General features: G+C 33.1%; 1 protein-coding gene across 1 annotated transcript in view; it reads left to right on the top strand.

The window, feature by feature from the left end:
- ADGRL3 (adhesion G protein-coupled receptor L3) overlaps positions 1 to 20,705 on the top strand; it is an 866,124-nt gene that overhangs the window by 776,135 nt on the left and 69,284 nt on the right. Inside the window, exons 19-21 of the mRNA XM_038556190.1 lie at positions 1,886 to 2,106; positions 14,123 to 14,189; positions 15,942 to 16,033. Coding sequence (XP_038412118.1) covers positions 1,886 to 2,106; positions 14,123 to 14,189; positions 15,942 to 16,033 — 380 coding nt within the window. The remainder of the gene's footprint in view (positions 1 to 1,885; positions 2,107 to 14,122; positions 14,190 to 15,941; positions 16,034 to 20,705) is intronic.

Genomic DNA, 20,705 nt, shown 5'->3' on the forward strand with positions numbered 1-20,705 from the left:
TGAATAAGCAATCAAAGTGCACATTTTTTCCCCAAAAAGTAAAGCCTTCTGATAACAAAAATTAATAGTTGAAGTTCTAACTCAAAAAAGCAAGAAATGGAAAACTGTGTTAGTTTCCAAGAAGAAATCATTCCATCCTGTTGTTAACCTGCAATTCAATTGATGTGTAATTTCTTTTCATTTAGAAACTTTCATTCTTACTTTTGTTTCCTGAAAATCATATGGTATGATAAGCTTCACCACATGTTGCATACTGCACAAAACTCACTCCTGAAAAGTAAAATAGAGAAGAAAGATGGACATGAAACATTGGAGTAGAGTGCATCTTACCCCAACCTGCTTTCTTCTTGTTGCTGGATAGGTGTCCTCTTCCTGACTCTTATGTGCTCATGAGGCTCTGCTTCCTCTCTAGTCTGACACTGGACGTCCTCATCTCCCTTCGTTGTCATCTCTCTAACTCAGTGAAATTGACCTGCTGCTTGTCTCTTTCCCAAGGATTATACTCATCACTGAACCACAGTAATCTGATAATGTTTATAATTTTGTTGCCCTTTTCTAGTAAGAGATACCGATTTTAGTTAGGATTTCTTTCTCTCTCTTTTTTAAGATTTATTTATTTACTTATTTATTTGGGAGAGAGAGAGGGAGAGAAAGTGTACATGTGGGGGAGTGGAAGGGGCAGACAGAGAGGGAGAGAGAGAATCCCAAGCAGACTCCTCCATGCTGAAAGTGGAACTCCACCAGGCTTGATCCTACAACTCCCAAGACCACAACTTGTGCCAGACCCACCCACAGTCAGACACCAAGCTGATTGCACTACCCAGGCACCGCTAGGATTTCTTAAGTAAAAAATAAAGACCCCAATCTCCCAAAGGAGTAAGAATTTCAGAACTGAGATTAGAAAATTAATATATGGTCAGATGAAACTTGTAGTACCTTAGAGAATATGCCAAAATAAGGACTGGCTATCTTTTTTTTTTTCATTTTTTTTACCAAGCTTGTATAGCCCAACATTTCATAGAATAACAGAAAAATGAGAGGAAGAAAGAACTCCAGAACCTTTTGTATTATTTTAACCAGACTTGCTTTTATACTTTGCAGCATGAACTTCCCAGTGCTAACTTAGATCTTTTCTGAAACCAGGCAGGGAAGAAATAACCCAGCCCATAATAATAATGAAGAAATGATCCCGTCACAGAATACTGTAATTATTATATATTTTTTTAACTTTCAGAGCTTTTATTCTCCTTGGTTTTAATGTTTCTCTTTCATTTACAATTGAAGAACTTAATGTGTTAGAACACACATGTTTATGGCCAAGAAAAATAATGCATGCGATGTTATTTTTAAAACTGCAGGCTAATCTCAGTAATAATTATCAATAAATAAGCTCTTATTAGAAGTTTTTCATAAATTATTTAATAATGTTTCCTTATTATCATTCTATGCTGTCATCTGTAAGCCCTTCTTAAATAAAATGTCGAGGGTGGTTTTTAATGAGGTTTTATTATTTTTTAAAAGATTTTATTTATTTATTCATGAGAGACAGAGAGAGAGAGAGAGGCAGAGACACAGGCAGAGGGAGAAACAGGCTCCTGGCAAGGAGCCTAATGTGGGACTCGATCCCAGGTCCTGAGAGATGCTCAACCGCTGAGCCACTCAGGCATCCCTATTTAATGAGGTTTTAAAATCTGAATTTTAAAAAATAAAAAAAAAATAAAATAAATAAAAATAAAATAAAATCTGAATTTTAGGAATCTCATCTAGATTACTTTTTTGCAGACCTGTTGTGTTACCACAGTCTTGATAACTGTTAATTTTGATTTCATGGTACTTCGTGATACTTCGGTTGGTTGTTACTGGAGTCCTTTGTTGCCTTCCCCAGATTGCCTGTGCCGTTTTCGCTGCGCTCTTACATTTCTTCTTCTTGGCCGCCTTCACCTGGATGTTCCTGGAGGGAGTGCAGCTCTACATCATGCTGGTGGAGGTTTTTGAGAGTGAGCATTCACGAAGGAAATACTTCTACCTGGTGGGCTACGGGATGCCCGCGCTCATTGTGGCTGTGTCAGCTGCGGTAGACTACAGGAGTTATGGAACAGATAAAGTGTGAGTTTATGTTTTCTTACCTTTTTTTTTCTCTCTTTTGGAATCTAGTTGAAATAAATGCTTTGGCTTTGCTTGGAAGCTAAGGTCTTTCTATTATCTCACAGCAAAAAATGATTGAACTGGAGAAACAAATGGGGATAATTTGATTCACGGGGATACTTTTGTTGTGATATAAAAAAGAGAAAAAAGTCTGAGTCAGTAGGATGCTGTTTAAAACAGCTTAATTTTCCCACAGCTACATCAGAGCCTTGAGTAATTATAAGAAGATGATCGTTTTAATATCTTTCAGAGCATTGAGGCATTTGTCAAATGAAGAACTAGCTATGTCAGAAAGTGTGTATTCAGAGGACAGTGTAGTCTCTGATATTAATGGCTTCTCTTCTTCCTGACCTGTCAGTTCTAGTCACTAGAAAGAAATTTATATCATTAACAGAAAGAGAGACAATAGGAGCAGGGACAGCTTATTATTCTCCCCCACTCCCCACCCCCGTTTTTCTAGGGAGTGTCGTGTTATAGTGATGAATTTTATTTTCAGTATACATTCAAATTGGTAAGACATACATGTAGAGATGTCAAGAAAGGAAAGGAATTCAGTGCAAAATATTTTTGTAATCCACATAAATATAATAGTTGGCATTCTGAGAATGAATGAAAGTTTCAATAGAAAAAAGATTCAAAAGAAGACCAAGATAGATCTGTGATGAATACCCACATTTAGGACATAGTTTGAGGCAGGACAATAAAAAATAAAGACAAGAGTTGACTGGAGCCTTAAAAGAATGAGAAGCCTGTTTCAAGATGGTGTTTCAGAACACCATCGGCAGTGTTCTATATCAAAGATAATTCAAGTAGGATCAGCATGAGGAAAAATTATTTGTCCTTTGCAACAATTATTTTGGCAGTGCTGGAAGTGGAAGCCAAATTGGAAGGTTCGAAGAGATAAGTCAATAGCAAGAAAGTAGAGTCTTAAAGTATTATCTACACTGTGAAAAAATTTGATAGAGAAATAGTGAAGAGATTAACTTGTAGTAACAGAAATGAAGAAGAATTTTTAAAAATGAAGTCCAAAGAATGTCTAGGGTGGGAAGAATCGATTTGATGGGAGGAGATTAATAGAGGGGAAAATATCTTAATACCTCTTTGTATTTAATATATAGACAGGCTGAATGAAAGGGAAAGGTCCTAGGGGGATAGAAAGGCATAAGATTATACTTACAATTAAGAAAATCTTGATTTAATAATGGAAGTGGCTTTGGAATTCACCTACTCCACGGCATTAATTTTAAAGATTAAAAAATCAAGGACCAGATAAATTAATTGCCTTGCCCATGGTTATAGAGCTAGATAGTGGCACATTTGTGATAAAATAAGTCAGATTTATTTCCACTAAACTAGTATGTTTTTGGAAAAATAGAATGACCCCTCTCTTCTGAGATGAGTGTGAAGGAAAGAACAAATAAGATGAATTTTGAAAGTGGAAGAACTTTTCCATCAAGTAGAAGAAGCTGACTTTTGCTGAGTGAATAGGTGAGGTCGTGTTGAGAGGATAGGAGATTTGAAAAGCTTTGAAATGAGCACTATGGAAAATGTGTTAAGGAGCCAATTAGACATTAATAAAAAGATTTCCAAGCAGTAGTGAAGGCTCAGATGAGGTTAGATAACATCAATTTGTACAGAAGTTAATAAGCCAAATTTCATGACTTTCCACCAGCAATCAGCAGCCTGAATATGCTGGCAATAAAGCAGCTCACTTCCCAGAAGAGAGGATTCATAAGGAGGGAAGACAAGCAGAAGCATTATTGGGAACATAGTTAAAGTGGAATATGTATGGGTTCAGAGGCATGAATAATACGATTGAAAGAAGACCATCTTACCTTTGCTGAATTTTTTTCTTGAGTATAGGGAAGGCTATAAAAAGCCATTTGTCTAAATTAACAAATAGTAATTATTTTTTAATCTGATTTTTATGAATTGTGCTCCAATCTAGTTCATTTTATGAATACCAGTGACAACTGTGGAGCAATTTAGAATTAGATAAAAATATGAAAAGTGTTTGCTTCTAAAGACCTCTTAGAGGAGGGGAAATTAGGTAGATCAGAAGTTTTTTTTTTTAATAATACTTTTACTGATATAATTTACACACTACAAAATTCACCTCAGTAGAGTGTATTTAGAGTGTACACCTCAGTAGTTATTAGTACATTCACAGTGTTATGCACCCATAACCACCATTTAATTTTAAAACATTTTGATCGCCTTAAAAAGAAACCCAAAGTAATCACTCCCCTTAGGTCATAGGATTTTTACATTTTAATTAATGCATATCCCATCTAAGATACTAAATTAAGCGATACAGTTATTTGTGACCTTATACTATTTAAATATTTTCCTTCAGTAATTCCATTTTGCTGTCTTACAGTTCCTGATTTGCTTTGATTTTATGTTTTTTTTCTTTTTAGATATTTGCAAATTTTGTTACTAAACTGACTGAAACTTGTTTATTTTGTGTTTTAGTCATTTATTTTGAGACAGATGTCATTTTCTGGATAGTAGGAATCTATCTTTCCTTAAAATCAATAATATGTAAGTCTCTTGTGACTGTTCAAGCTTTGGCCATCATTGTTTTAATTTCCTGTACCATAACTGGAAGCTCTCATTTACTGACATTATTACTGTGTGGGAATACAGGCTAATTTACTTCCCAGGCACTGATTTAAAATAAGCCTTCATAATAGTTCGGTTCCACAATTATGATTTTTCCCAACACAAAGAGCAGGAAAGCAGATATAGAGAAAAGGGAGGATAGTTGAAAGAGGAGAGAAAAGAATAAGGAAAATTACTTTAAATTCCATCACAGGCAGACAAAGACTGTTTAGTGTCTCATTTGTACATTTTAAATAAATCGTCCACTGAGAGACCTTCAGAATACTTGGAAAAAATGTTCAACTTCTACCGATTGGGAATGCATCCAATCCAGTGTCTATTTTGCCCATAGAAGAAGCAGGTGTTAAAAAAGAAACATTATTCAGGCATTTGTATTTACTTGAAAAATCGAAATGAACAGATCATGTTTTCCATTAGGAGTTTAATCGAGATACGTTCTCAAAGAAAAATATAAACAATGAATTTTTACACAACTTGAAGGATTTCTGCGTATAGAATTATATATCTTGTTCCTTATTATCAAATCTGTCTTTGTTGCTTCACACTCTATTACTATAGTCTATTGCTTTTATTTGACTTTAGATGGCATTCCTGATCCCTGTTCATCTCATGACTCTTTTTCTGATGTAAATCTACTAACCCAAATTGTGCTGTTGTTTTATGCCTGTTTGTTTGCTAGTTTTACCCTCTTATAAGCTACATTAAGTTTTTAATACAAATATATAAAGTATACAGTCTTAAATAAATTGAAATTAGTCAGAATTCAGACATGTATTTTCAGCCCTTTTCTGTAAATTCTTATTAAGCTCAATACAATGAATATTTATGTCTTAGAAATCTACTTCACTTATTTTTGGAACTTTGTTATTATTAAATTTTTACTTCAGTTTCAGCAACTTTAGAGTACATCCAGAATAAAACCATTGGATATGTATTATAGTAATCCAAATAATAATGAACATTCTTCCTTTTTCTCTCCTCTTAATGTATTTAATTATATTTTATTATACTGACAATGAGGTTTTATCACTGAAACCTTTAATAGTAGTAATAATAGCTTACATTTCTAAAAACTACAGAATCATGTCAATGGAAAGAGATAAAATTAGAAATAAAATTAGTTTTGTAGGTTAAATAAATGTTACTTTGATACAGATAGTGGTAACTATCATATTCCATCTGGCTGATGGAATATGATGTGTTTTTCCATGAAATGTTAGGTTGTTGAACTGATTATTATGTACAAAACACATACACACAAAGCACACATAATTTGATTTTGAGAAGTTGCTTAGTTTGCAATGCTTGCAAGAGAATTTTATTATTATTTTCTGATGTTGTTTAATCAAATCTTTTTATCTGTACTCACATTATTCTCAAGAATGTACTTAGAATTACATTTAGTCACAATAATTGGACATTTAAAAAATTAGATTAGAAGACCAGGATAATCATTTAAAAGAAAAAAGGAAAAACCTCAGCTAGTGGACCACAGTTCTAAATTGCACTGTTAACAATGGGCATTTATTCAGTTTTATCTCTGTTTTCTTATCTTCCCTTAGTATCTCTTATACTTTTATTCATATGCACATTCAGTGAAGCTATCCAGTAAATGATACTGTCAGAAGATAAAACCTGGCATTGACTTAACAATAATTTAAACATGGCTGATTTACAAATTCTGTGCTAGATACTTTTATTTTATGATCTGAAACTAATTAGTTCATGTAAACTTTAATTACCTTAATATTACCAAAAATAGAAGCTGCTTTAACAGTTAATTTTTATTTAAAGAGCAAATCACATTTTAGTTTATACCACTTTCCTCACAATCAAAGTATACAATGGAAAAAGGAGTGGTTAACAGGATGGATAAATTGGAAAAGGATTAGGAGTAGGTTCCAGGAGGAAGGAAGGCTCTGGAAAGAAATGAAGTCCAGGGAACAGCCCAAGACTTAAAAATATGGCTCAAAAATTAGTAAGGGGTTTCCAAAAGATGTCAATTAGGGTCATAAACATTTATAATGAATCAGAACATCCTTGAGTACTAGAAGCATAACCAGGGTCTTAAAAATAATTGAAATCAAATTCTATGGTCTGAAAATTATTATAAATCATCTATTAAGTCTTGTATTTGTCTCTCCAGCTCACTAGTTTAAGGACAACTCTAAAAGAGGTAGTGTCTTCTCTGCTTTTAGCATCCCTGCCCTCAGTTTCTTTGTTTTCACTTCATTATTTAACCAGGATAATCATTTGGATAGAAAAGTGATTATTGATTTTTTTTTGAATACCAGACTATAGTATTATTCAAGAAGGAACCTAGCCAAAGAGCATTGACCCGGATGGAGATACCTGGCTGACTCAGTCAGTAGAGCCTGTGACTGTTGATCTTGTGGCCATGAATTCCAGCCCCACTCTGGGGGTAGAGTTTACTTAAGAAAAAAAAAAAAAAAAAGCAAAAAAACAAAAACAATAACACACATTGGACTTGATAGTATCTGCAAGTTATATGCACAGCAGGTTTATAGAATATATTTCACAATTTCAAAGCACTTCAACCCACTCACAGAAAATTATATATTCATTTGGATTAGCTCTCCAAACATATTATTATATGTTGTAAAATATTCCCACTTGTAACATTTCATTGACATGAAACATCTACCTTATTGAACATATTATTACCTTTTTTTTAAAAAAAAGATTTTATTTATTTATTCATGAGAGACACACAGAGAGAGAGAGAGAGAGAGAGGCAGAGACACAGGCAGAGGGAGATGCAGGCTCCATGCAGGGAACCCAACGTGGAACTTAATCCTGGGTCTCCAAGATCATGCCCTGGGCCGAAGGCAGCTCCAAGCCGCTGAGCCACCTGGGCTGCCCATATTATTACCTTGATTTTAGGCTTGCCAATGGGAAATAGGGTAAATAACGAAGAAGTATTTTTCATTGACATAGATCAAGATGATTATTCACTATGTGTGTGGGGAGTACTGGGTATGTCTACATGTTATTTTACTAAAGGTCAAAAGTGTGTATGTGTATGTGTATTAGAGATTGATGGCTCTTGTGTCAGCATTTCATCACCTGGGAACCCTATGATTAGGCATAAAATTATAACAATACATAAGAATTGGGGATTGAGCATAATCTTTTCTGTTAAGGAGTTAGATAATAGTTCTGATGTTGATTTTGAGTTCATATTTGAACCAAAGAAGTATAACTAACTGCCACATCTAGACATCACTTTTTATCATAACTCCACTCACTAGAAGGTTACAATAAAAAAAGAAAAAGAAAAGCACATGTTGATGAAGATGTAGACAATTAGAATCCCCACGTACTACCATGGGCAATGTAAAATTGTGTAGTTAGCTACTTTGGAAAACAGATCTTCTGTATGTTGTATGATTCCACATATGTAAAATGTCCAGAACAGGTAAACCTTTAGAGAGAAAAAGGATAGTGGTGGCTAGGACTGGGGAGAGAGTAGGGAAGCCTTTGGGAGTGAATTTGGTAGAGAAAGGGAGGAGTGACTTTAGGTGGGTACAGGGTTTCATTTCTGTGCCATGAAAATATTCTAAAATTCGATAATTTTACAACTTTTAAATAGACGAAAAACATCAAATTGTACATTTAAGTGGATGATTTAAAATTAATATAAATTATATTGCAACAAAGCTGTTTTAAAATACTAATTTTTTTACTAACTTATTGAGATGAATTTATATTTTAAAAGATCTAATATTTCCACTTGAGACATGTTTCAACAACCTATGCTTTATATACAGCATGTAAATTTCTCATCTACTCATTGAGAACTTATAAATGTCAACAAAACTAGAACTTTTATTTATAACTCATATCTTGGTTTTCTTTGATAAACACACAGGGACTTTGGAGTCAGGTAGACTAGGATAAAATTTGGCTTTGCTAATTATTAGTCATGTGGCTATGGGTAGATCAGTTAGTTTTTCTGAGTTTCATTTTCCAATCTCTAATATGGCACCTTGCAAAACTATTACAGTTTGAGAATATGTGTTCTTGTATATATGAGTAAGTACATATGTGTATGTGTCTGTGTGTGCATATATGCATATATATATATTTAAGCAAGCAGGCATGTAAAGTATCTGGCATATATAAATGTTTATTAAATTAAAACTATTATTATTACTGATACTATTATTTGGCTGATCCAAATGAAGGAATACAAACTTTATGATTAGCAACATTGTTATAGTCATAAAATAAATTGTTTTAAAAGCATCCATTTATAGAGAAGTGATGATAATTCTTATGCTGCTGCCTCAATTAATTTAAGCAACATGAGACAGTAGGAATTATTCTAACATTTAGTATTAATAAATTAAAATACATAGTGCTTTTCTAACCTTTGTAGTTCACCATAAAAATGTAGGATGCATTTTGCTGAAGAAAAACATTTTTTTTTTTTTTACAAAATAACATATTGGGGACATGAAGATAACATAACCTGCATTTTATGTATGAGATCTAGTTTTGAATTCTAAGATCTAAAACTGTAGTTGAACCACAAATACTAGTCTTGACTACTACTGATCACGTTCCATTCCTGCATCACTCTGTCAGTATTTTTTCCAGTTCATGTACTTGCTCACAAAATATTTCAAGATTAGATGCATGAGTGTGCTGTGATGAAAATGGCATTAAAGGAAATTAACGTATTATGCAGCAAGCTTAGAACTGGAGTTACTATGCTTGAAGTATATATTTGTCCCTATTCCTCTTCTCTTCCTTTTTTCTTGTCCCAGTACTCTTTATTCCTTCTTTTTTTTCCCAATTTTACCAGATCTATGTTACAGAAATATAAAGAGATCTGCATATGTTACAGAGAAAAAAGATTATGTATTATATAAGCTCTCATAACCTGATATAATTAAGCCTTGTAAATTTTATGGTCTAGTAGTAGCCAAAGATTGTTTACTGGCTATATTTAAACTCACCAAGGATGAGTCAGTCGGAGACTTAGGATCCTATAGAAAAGGAAGCAAACACCATTTTAACTTCTGTTATTTCAGAAAACTGGCGAATAGTCAGATGTCTGCTTTGATAAGCTTGAGTTAAACAGGCAACAAAAATACAAAGACCCAAAGCATTTTAATGGCAATATATTAAACATGCTAACTTGGAATAAGAGTCTGGTAATTGGCTTTACCATTTTTCTAAGTACAGAACCATATATTTTTAAATCATGAGAAAATAAAGTGGTGAGTATTTTAATAGAAGAGAATAAGCTTTAGAAGTATGGTTTTCAGTTGTCTTGTTTTGAGAAATTAAGTTGTTACATTATCGTATTTTTCTCTTTTCTGAGTAAACATGAAATTGATACCTGCTGGATTGGTGACATCTTTGAGGAAGACTGATCCAGATATCAACACTTTATTATTTAATTTGCAGTAATGTGTCTTATATTTTAGAAGACAATTCTGGAGGAGAGTAGTAATACGTCCTTTTGGATTAGCACCAGTTCTTTAGAATATTAAATCAATAAACTTGTATTAATGTAGTAAGACTTCATCAAATATATAACAGTATATGCAGCTTTTACAATTTGAAGAAAAAATACTACAAAAAGAAATTTTGTGACATCTTTGTATTTAAGCAAGTGGAAAAAAAAAGTCAAGGCTTATGATACATGACAAGTGTTCCTTTGAATTCCAAGATATATGAAGATTTTTCAGTATTACTTCAAATAAGCACTCTGGTGAGGCCAGAATGTACTTGTTTTTCAACTGCAAGTCATCTCTTTTATTAAAGTACTGCTATAAACACACTCTATAAATTGTACTCATATAACCAAATTTCATTAAAAAAAGAAATTGATATATCTTAAAAATTAACAAGAATAGTCTATGAGATTATTGATTTCACAAATTAAATGTTAGTTTAGTGATAAAGGTAATTTTTAGATAAATTATATCCTCCAATAGCAGGTCTATCTGGCCATTTGCAAGCTGGACTTTATTGCACTTCATGTAATCAATCATGTGTTCCTCTAGCATTTTCGCTATATCCAAGTGATATTGAATGGCCTAGACTTATGGAACACCATGATGTGGGATATAGGTGCCCATGCAAGGAGTAAGCACCCCACGTATTACTGTCCTTTACCTTAAAGCCATGGTGCATTCTTTCAACATTGGCACAGGAAACTCAGAGAAGGAATCAGGCAAACTTTTAAGGTAGTTAATGGGAAAGAGAGGAACTGTGGAAAGCTCTGTGAAAGCCAGCATGTGGCCAAAAACAACAGCAGGTGTGGCCATATGGCAATCGAATTAGAAAAGGGATTTTTGCCACACTGCCTTCCAGAAGATAGTCAAACCCAGGCAGCACTTGTGGAGGGATGATTTACTCAGTACATTTTAAGTGTTTCATATTGCCTCTTACACTGTTCAATTCCAAAGGGAACTTAAATCTATTACACCAAATAGATATTGAAGCGTTTTCTTAAAAAATAAAAAAATAATAAATTTTAAAGTAATTTCAGTTCTACATTTAATGATCATTATGCCAAAAGCATGTTTATTTCTCACCAAGCATTTGCTGAAACTGTTTTCAAAAAAGAAAAGCTTTTTAAGGCTAAAATTTAATAACGTTTTATTTTAACAACACATTTGGTGAGATTATTTAACATTTTAAAATCCCCTACCTTGTCCAAGACACTCTGTAATAATATACTTTAAATTATTTGTGTAAGAAGCCCTTAACCTATAGAATAACATTTTCCAGAAATTCTTGAAGCACATTTTCCTTTAAAAAGAATTTGCTGAAAATGTGTTTTGCTTCTCAGATTAGCTCTCAAAAACTTGTTTGACCTACTAAAGAACAGGAGCTATACTAGTAAGGTTCATTTTCAATTTTATAATTTTATTATTAGTATTGTATTATCTTATAATTTCAGCAGCATTCTTGGAGTGTGTGTGTGTGTGTGTGTGTGTGTGTGTGTGTTTTAATCTGGGGAAATGTCCATGCTTTGTCTTTTATTGTTCTTACCTTGAGGGAAAATATTGTCTTTGTTGAGAACCAAGAGAGACTTGAACATTTCCCTTGCTCCCCCTCCACACTTAGACACACTTCTATTAGAGTGATAACAAACTAGCCTATGGTCAGCATGAAGATAATAGTTCATATTTCAAACTTATATTTTCTAGTTTGTTTCTGCTTATTAGCAGCACCACACTTTTACTTTCCATGACCATATTTTCAGAACAACAGACCAATAGGAAGATACCTACTCAAACTAATAGCTAATAGTTTAAGTATTGATTTCTTCCCTATAACAGCATTTTTTCAAATAGTATTATTATGTATATCTTGAATAAACAGAAATCATCTGCCTATGTAAAAAATGTGAACTAGTAATCAGGTTCTTTTTGGAGTACAAATATTATATTTCTATTGAAATTAGTTTACATATATTTAACTTAGTAGACGAAAGTCCTAATTTGTTGTTTTAAAATTGTGTTTTTCAGGGTATATGATTATTTTTGTTTTGCCTAAGAATCTAGGTTTTAACCTTTTTTAAAAAAATTACGTTACAGAAAAGTAAAAAGAAAAACGTAATAAATATCACTGCCTCTGTCACTCAAATGTTACACTGCTGTATTTTGGCATGTCACTTCCAGTAAGTATTTAAATAAAACATATGGTTAAGCCCCTTTGGTTGACTTTTTAGTCTTTTCACTCTCATGTGAAAGGCAACCACTAACACGAGTTTGAATTTTTCTCCCTTTCAATTAAAAAAAAAATACATATGTGTATCTTTCAAGCATATGAGTATTACTTTTAATATGTAGCTTCAACAGCTATGAGCACTAACCCCATGCAGTTCAAAATCCACATCTAACTTTTGATCCCTTAAAACTTAACTACTTACTTAGTATTGACCAGACAGAAGCCTTCCAATAATATCAATGGTCAATCAGCTTGTATTTTATGTTATATATATATATATGTATATTCCGTTCTTATAATAAAGTAAGCTAAAGGAAACTACATATTATTAATAAGAAAATCCTAAGGAAGAGAAAATACCCTTACAATACTGTACTGTATTGACTGAGAAAAAATCCACATGTAAGTGGACCCATATAGCTCAAGCTCTAGTGGTTCAGGGGTCAACTGTATGTTCAAAGGTATATGACGTATCATATATGGCATAGATGCTTCATGTTACTTTTTCATTACACTTCGTTATCATGATCTATCTTATTGACATGTAAAGATCCACCTTCTCCCTTTTAACTATTTTACAACATTTCATCAAAGAAATGTTCTCTTCAAAGAGAAGAACGTTTTATTGATCCAGTCATCTACTGATGGACGTTGATAAGTTCCTTTCTTTATAGTATATCTGCTATTCCATTCATTCTGAGGTTTAAGTAACATTTTCATAATAATCAAGAAATATTTATATACTTTGGATTTTCAGTTTTAGACCACCTAGCAGACCACTCTTGAATATTTTCCCCTGGAGATGTTTTCTTTTTTAATTGTACATCAAATATAGCAAAATGGCAAATAATTCAAGATATAATTTTTAACATCAAATGTAATTTGTTCAAAATTTACATTAATCTTTCTCATAACTAGTCACTTCCATTTTGTCTTCCTGTCATCCTGAAGAATGAAAATGTAATTTCCCAGAGGCTTTAAGAATTGGGAGAGTATTAAATGTAACTGAAATTAAGTGATTAATAATTTACTTTTGGGTCATGAATCAACTTCACGGGATGCTAAGGATCATTTGCAACCCCAGAAGCACTGGCAGTAACAATGCACTTTTTAAGACTCAAGAACTCTCAAAGGTTGGCTGCCCAACCTAATTAAACTTCAATCTTCTGATACCAAATTTATTTCTTCTTTGTACTGAATTTCCTCAGATCTTCTTGACAGGAAAATGTCACTTTGCCTGACAGCTGATAGACAGGTTATGTAGCACCATAATTGGAGAGAAAAGGATAGCTTAAAGCTACTCGATTTAATGGCTCTATGTATGGCTTTTTCTCTTTCTTTTCCTTTTTTTTTTTTTTTTTTTTTAAGGTTTCTATGACAGACACAAAAGGCCTTAGCAAATAGGCCTACTGCCATTTTTTCCCTGTTTCCTCCAGGAGTAATTATCTTACTCCATCAATAGTGCTGTCAGAAATTGGGCACATAATTCAGCATTTAAATGAACAAGCAATGTAATATTTCCTGTCTCCCAGTGGAATGCTTTGCAGCTCACATTCTTCTCTGTCACTCGTTCACTCTTGATGTATGGCCCATACCCAGTCCTTGAATGCATTCTCTCCCTTGTGTTTCATTGCAGATGTTGGCTCCGACTTGACACCTACTTCATTTGGAGCTTTATAGGACCAGCGACCTTGATAATTATGGTAAGAACTCCTCATTAACTGCGTGTTTCCCAGGTCAAGAAATAAAACTTCCACTCTCCTTGCACTGACTATCTTTGATTTATATAGATTATTTGGGGGAAAGCATCTACTTATATGACCCTATATGACTCAAGCAATTAGACCCCCATTAGATTCTACTTTTATATTGTAAAATACTTAATCAAAAACGTTGGTGAAGAAAACATGCAAATGCTTATGTAGGACCATAGCTCCTTAGGAACCCGCCCCACAGAAGCCATTTGGTTTTGTAGGCTTTTGAACAGTGATGACTTCAAGTTTCACAACAATGTGTTTCCTTTCTTTTTCATTTAGATAATTTGAACTATGAGTGGAATCAGATATTGGAAACAAGACACTATATCTTAATATTCCTTCCAGCTTTGTTTTTTGTATAAATCTCAAAAACTGTAAAATTCAAAAGGATTTCACTTGAAAATAGCACAAATAAGTTAAGCAAGCATTCTGGAATCATACTTCCTTTTGTGTTTTTAGATGCATAATGTCTTGATTTCAAATACAAATTTTTTATCCTAATTTAGATTCTGTTTTTGGTATTATTTATGTACTTATCATTCCATAATACAAAATTGTTCTCCATTTTTTAAAATAAAATGGGCTCTTGATTTGAAATTAGTTACAGGTCTACAATTCACTATCTGAAATCCCTTGAAGCAAGTATATTTTAGAATTCAGAAAGTTTTCAGACTTCAGAAAGATAATGTGGTACACATAGTGCACAGGATATAATATTCCTAGTAGAGAATAAGCAGTTGCCCCAAATCAAACACATCAACCAATACTCACAGTAGGGACTAGGCAAGACTCTGAAACCAAACACAGTAATAATTCAACAGGAAAAACAAATGGAAAAGTAAGAGTAAGTGGAATAAAGACAAAAGAGCCTTACATCAGTACTAATCAGGTTTTCCCACCAAATGGGTTTAGGTAAGGTTAGGCTTTTTCACCACACAATTAATTTCTTAAAATGTTCACTTTTCAGACTTTTGAGATTTGATAAAGAATTATAGAACTGTATTATTGATAGTCCCCACCAATCCTAAATTTTAGAACATAGAAACAAACCAGGTCACAAAGGGCAATTCAGTGTGTGGTTTACATATATGTGATGTATGAAATTCACACTGGAACTTTTTATCTCGTTTTATTTTAAGTTCTATGCCTTCTCTGCTTCCAATGAAAAGACAGTATTGCTAAGAGTTTCCTGGACTTTAATCCTAGTTTGTTGTAGCATTAGAATTTAACCACCATTTTATAATCCTTTTGATCTAGCTATTCAAAAATATATTGATTTTAGTAATTATAATTTTGTAATATAGCATTTCAAAATATATCCCTAAATAACAAATTTGGGGCCATGTTCAGATGATAAAAATAGTAACACACACACACATATATATATGTGTTTTATATATATATAAACATCTAATTGGCTTTGAGTTCCTTTACAGTTTCCACAGCATCATTCCAACTGCTGCTATTTTGTATTTGTATGTATTTTCACATAATAGCACTGTGTAACTCATTGGTATCCCAATTCCCTAAAGTGGCTTCTTGCCTTTACTAAAATACCAGGCAATCATCTATGATCAAATTCCTTTATAAGTATAGTGAGAGCTAATTTCCCAGAACAACTCATCTATTATGGAGAATAGATTTACTTTTTTTCTTCTATTCCAGTTACGCTACATAATAGTATTTTTTACATTGCAGCTTAATGTAATCTTCCTTGGGATTGCTCTATATAAAATGTTTCATCATACTGCCATTCTGAAACCTGAATCGGGCTGCCTTGATAATATCAAGTAAGTGATTTTTCTTCTTGTTTTCTTTAGCCAACCTAACTTTGGAACTCTAAATAATCCCAACTTTTAATTCTATTGAAATCTTGTGACAACATGAAGAGGATCAGTGTGTTGTCTTTTGCTCAATAAGATCATTTATTGACTGCTGAGGTAACTTGATCTGCTTGAAAATCAGTAAAATGAAGCTGTGTCTTAAAAAAAAAAAAAAAGATTTCCCCTAAATTCTGATTTGCAACACGATAAGATTTTAATATGTGCATTTATTATTTTGTCCTGAAAGCAAATACAAAGTTTCTGTATCTGGGCAGACTGTTGTTTCTTGGACCAATAGCTGTATCAGTTTCCTGACACTCCATTTCCCCTCAGGAGCAATGTGAAGAGAGTCAGATGGTGGCACCTGCAAGTACTTAAAAGGGAGATTTTACACCACAGGAGAGGAACCCCAAGATTATTAATCTGGGCATTTGTGGAGGAGCTCTTATACAGCTGCCCTCCTCTCCCGAGAAAAGAAGACAAAACTCAATTCCCTAATGTAAAATCAGGCCTATGGTGTATAAATATATAGCTCCAGGCTTTCACCCTCTTTGAAATGTTAACATTTTCCTCTTGGGAGGAAAATCACTCCAAAAGTCTCTCACTATCTATTCAGCCATCTTTTAACTTCCAAGGTTTGTCCTTTAACCCAAATTCTATTTTTCTATGCTCAGAAACCCCTTGCTACACAGAGATAGGAAAATATTCACATTCTTTCCACTCTAGTAGTACTTTTATATATACACAAAAGGAAGCGAATTTACATTTTCTGAAATGAAAACTAGTTCCTCAGTATAACCAAAAATTTTATCTCATTCCTTCAGAGGCTGTGACATTTGAGAAAGATAGTAACGCGGAGATGTATGTTAGTCATTAACTATCCTATATTAAATTGCAATTTGTATGTAATTTGCCTATGCTCTGTATTAACTGAGTTAAATGTCTTTATTTAAATGAATGTGCTTTCAGAAGTTTCATGAGGTCACCTGTGACTTTCGAACATTCTTCTCGAACTACCTCAGATAGCAGCTATGTCACCCATTTTCCATCTTTCTACATTTAGTGCCTGACAGTCTCTTACTCATAGTAGGCCCTTAATGAATGTTTATAGCATTGCATTAAAGACTAGTGACAAAAGTGTATTGACATTAAGTGGTTAATTTTGTTGAAGGAATCATCTAATTTAATTGAAAAGAATAGCTAAGATATTAGAAAAAATAATGTGATGGAGCAAACTAGGAGTTACCTACTGTGTGTGGTAGACTTTTGTAGTTCTTAATGTTACTTAGTTGAGGTAATAGTCATTATTTTGTTGGATTATGTACAATTAGACTGCCCTTCTAAACTGTAGTATTGGTTCTTTGGACGATCTTTTCCTGATGAAGTTGAATTTGGATAAATAAATAAATAGGCATTTTATACTTTTACTCCCTTTAGTGTAAATTACAATGTCTTTGTATTTGTTATAGTATAAAACAAAAATGCACATAATACTTTGGTACTATTTATGTTGTGTTTTAAAAGTACTATCAGAAGTAAATACTTTTATATTTACATAACAACTTTTATAATGTTAAAAATTAGGGGGAAAAGGTACTGTACATACTACAGTCATCATGTGTTTTAAAAGGTCACTTTGTTCTGTAATTATTCCTATGTATTCTTTAAGTGATATGGGTCAAATCTTTATGATGTATGTTGTTAAAAAAACAAACAAACACATATTAGGCAATAGTTATATGCAATGACATTGATGGCATTAAGCTTTATATTACAAAGCAAGTAAAACCTTTGAGAATATCTTGATTTAAATTCTATCCAAACTGTTTTATAGTTTATATAGCCTTGGAGAAGTTGATTTAAACTTGCTGAGCCATCCTGTCCTCTTTAAAATGGGTACAATAATGGGACACCTGGTTGGCAGGGTCAGCAGAACATGTGACTCTTGATCTCGGAGTTGTGAGTTCAAGCCCCACAATGGGCATAGAGCTTACTTTAAAATAATGGTATTAACTATTTCTTAAACATAAAAATGAAATTAAATGGGCATGATAATGAAATACCCAAACTTCAAACGAGCAGAGGAATATATACAACATTTGATGCTTTTTTTTTAAGAGTCAATAAAGCAAGGAGAGAAACTAAGTAGTTGTTAGAAAGGGTGGTTTTGAAATGGAAGAAGCAGGAATCTGGACAGGCTGATGGGGAAGAACCAGTAATAGAGTGATTAGAAACATAGAAAAGGGAATCATTTTTATAGCTGTGACCTGGGAATTGTAGGATATGAGATCCAGAAGAGCAGTCAACCAATTCCACTCTATTAGATTATGTGAAGGACACTTTGCTACCAAAGTAAGGGAAGCTACTAAGGAGGACTCTTTTCCACTGATACTGGATGACATAAATAATAGGTGTGATGTAGATTATGTTGGAGGAATCAGGGCAGGGCAGTAAATTGAGGAATTCCTGCTCGCCCTCTTCTATGAAGTAAGAAAGGTGGCCATCTGCAGGATATAGGAGCATGTTGAAGAAAGAAAATAAGAAATAAATCTCAAGAAAATATTCCTTAAAACTTCCCAGAATCTAAAGAACATTTCATTTTTTTTTTAAATATATTAACTATTTAAGAAGTACATGTGAAGAAATCAACAGGGCATAATTGGAAGAGAAAGAAGAATTTAAGAAAAGTAATAATGATTTTGAACATTAGGAAAACTCACAAAATCTGGCATCCTTTTTATTAAAAAAATGTCTTTGTTATATATGTATTTTTAAGTGTACGAGTGATGTAAGAGTATTTATTTTCAAGCCATAAGCACCATTTATCTGGAAAGTCTTTTTTCAGTACATGGAAAAGGACATAATAAAAAAGTCATGTTTCCTTCTTTTTTTTTTATTTTTGTAAAATGCTGAATAAGATGGATTGCCTTGCTCAGTTTGAGAAAAAATTTCACCATATAAGGACTTTTGGAAGTCAATGTTTTTCTAAAACGATTCCTTCATTCATTTATTTATTATCCATGTTCTTTCACACATAGATCTCTCCTTTATCTAAAATGTGTTTGCTTCTCCCAGTGTTCACTGCCACCAGTTTTTAAGCCACCATCAACTTCTGCAGAAACACTGCAGTGGTCTTTTAACTTCTTTCCCCGTATTGATTCTTGCCCCTACCTTCATCGTCTAGAGTGATCTCTTGAAAAGCGTGAATCCCATCATCCAACTCCCTTGGGTAAAACTTTAGTGACTTCCTGTTAACTCTCTGCACAGAAGTCCAGACTCCCGTCATGGCCCCACTAAGTCTCCTTTCTTTTTAGCCTGTTGTTAAGCCATTTGCCCCCTGGCCATTCTAGATGGGCTCTCTTTGCCTCATTTTCTCTCACTTTTCTCTACTGACTCCCAATTGACCCTTATATAATTATTATTTTTAAAAGTAATTTAATTATGGTTTAATTCAAAATTTACTTCACGGTCATGAAAATAAACACATTTATCCGTGTATGTGTGTGTATGTGTGTGTGTGTGTTAGTTTAGAGCTTTCATTATGCTGAATCATTGCTCTATTAATGATATACTCCAGAACAAATAATAATAGAGTGAATTAGTATAGGTAATATGATTACCAAGGAAATGGGGTATGCCAATTCTCAGATTTCTATAAAAGTAATAAAAATTTCAAAATACATTTCTATTTGTTGTTTGTTTCCTTGTCTTTGTCTCTTTTTTCTCAAAATAAACAATTATATTTGGAAAAAAAAGTAATTCCACTCATTTGAATTTTCTGGTTGAGTTTCAGACAAGTTGAGATTAGAGCTTACAGTAATCATAGCAAAAATCTTAACTAATTTTGAATATATACATGCATGTATAAATATGAATAAGCAGTTATATTGAATAAGCAGTTATTGAATAAGCAACTTAATTATTGCCGAAGTATTAAGACATGTAAAACTAATTCTTGAGAAGCATTTAGAGCACTCTTGACTTTTACCTTCACAATAAAAATGTGTTGCTTACATAGTTATTGACTACTGCTACTGGTTTAATATATCACAGGTACTTTTTTTTTAATATTTTATTTTATTATTTTTTTAATTTATTTTTTATTGGTGTTCAATTTACTAACATACGGAATAACCCCCAGTGCCCGTCACCCATTCACTCCCACCCCCCGCCCTTCTCCCCTTCCACCACCCCTAGTTCGTTTCCCAGAGTTAGCAGTCTTTACGTTCTGTCTCCCTTTCTGATATTTCCCACATATTTCTTCTCCCTTCCCTTATATTCCCTTTCACTATTATTTATATTCCCCAAATGAATGAGAACATATAATGTTTGTCCTTCACCGACTGACTTACTTCACTCAGCATAATACCCTCCAGTTCCATCCACGTTGAAGCAAATGGTGGGTATTTGTCATTTCTAATAGCTGAGTAATATTCCATTGTATACATAAACCACATCTTCTTTATCCATTCATCTTTCGTTGGACACCGAGGCTCCTTCCACAGTTTGGCTATCGTGGCCATTGCTGCTATAAACATCGGGGTGCAGGGTGTCCCGGCGTTTCATTGCATCCATCACAGGTACTTTTATTTTTTATTTTATTTTATTTATTTATTTTTTTTTACATCACAGGTACTTT

The sequence above is a fragment of the Canis lupus genome, chromosome 13 (genome assembly GCF_011100685.1).
Source record: "Canis lupus familiaris isolate Mischka breed German Shepherd chromosome 13, alternate assembly UU_Cfam_GSD_1.0, whole genome shotgun sequence".
NCBI lineage: Eukaryota > Metazoa > Chordata > Mammalia > Carnivora > Canidae > Canis > Canis lupus.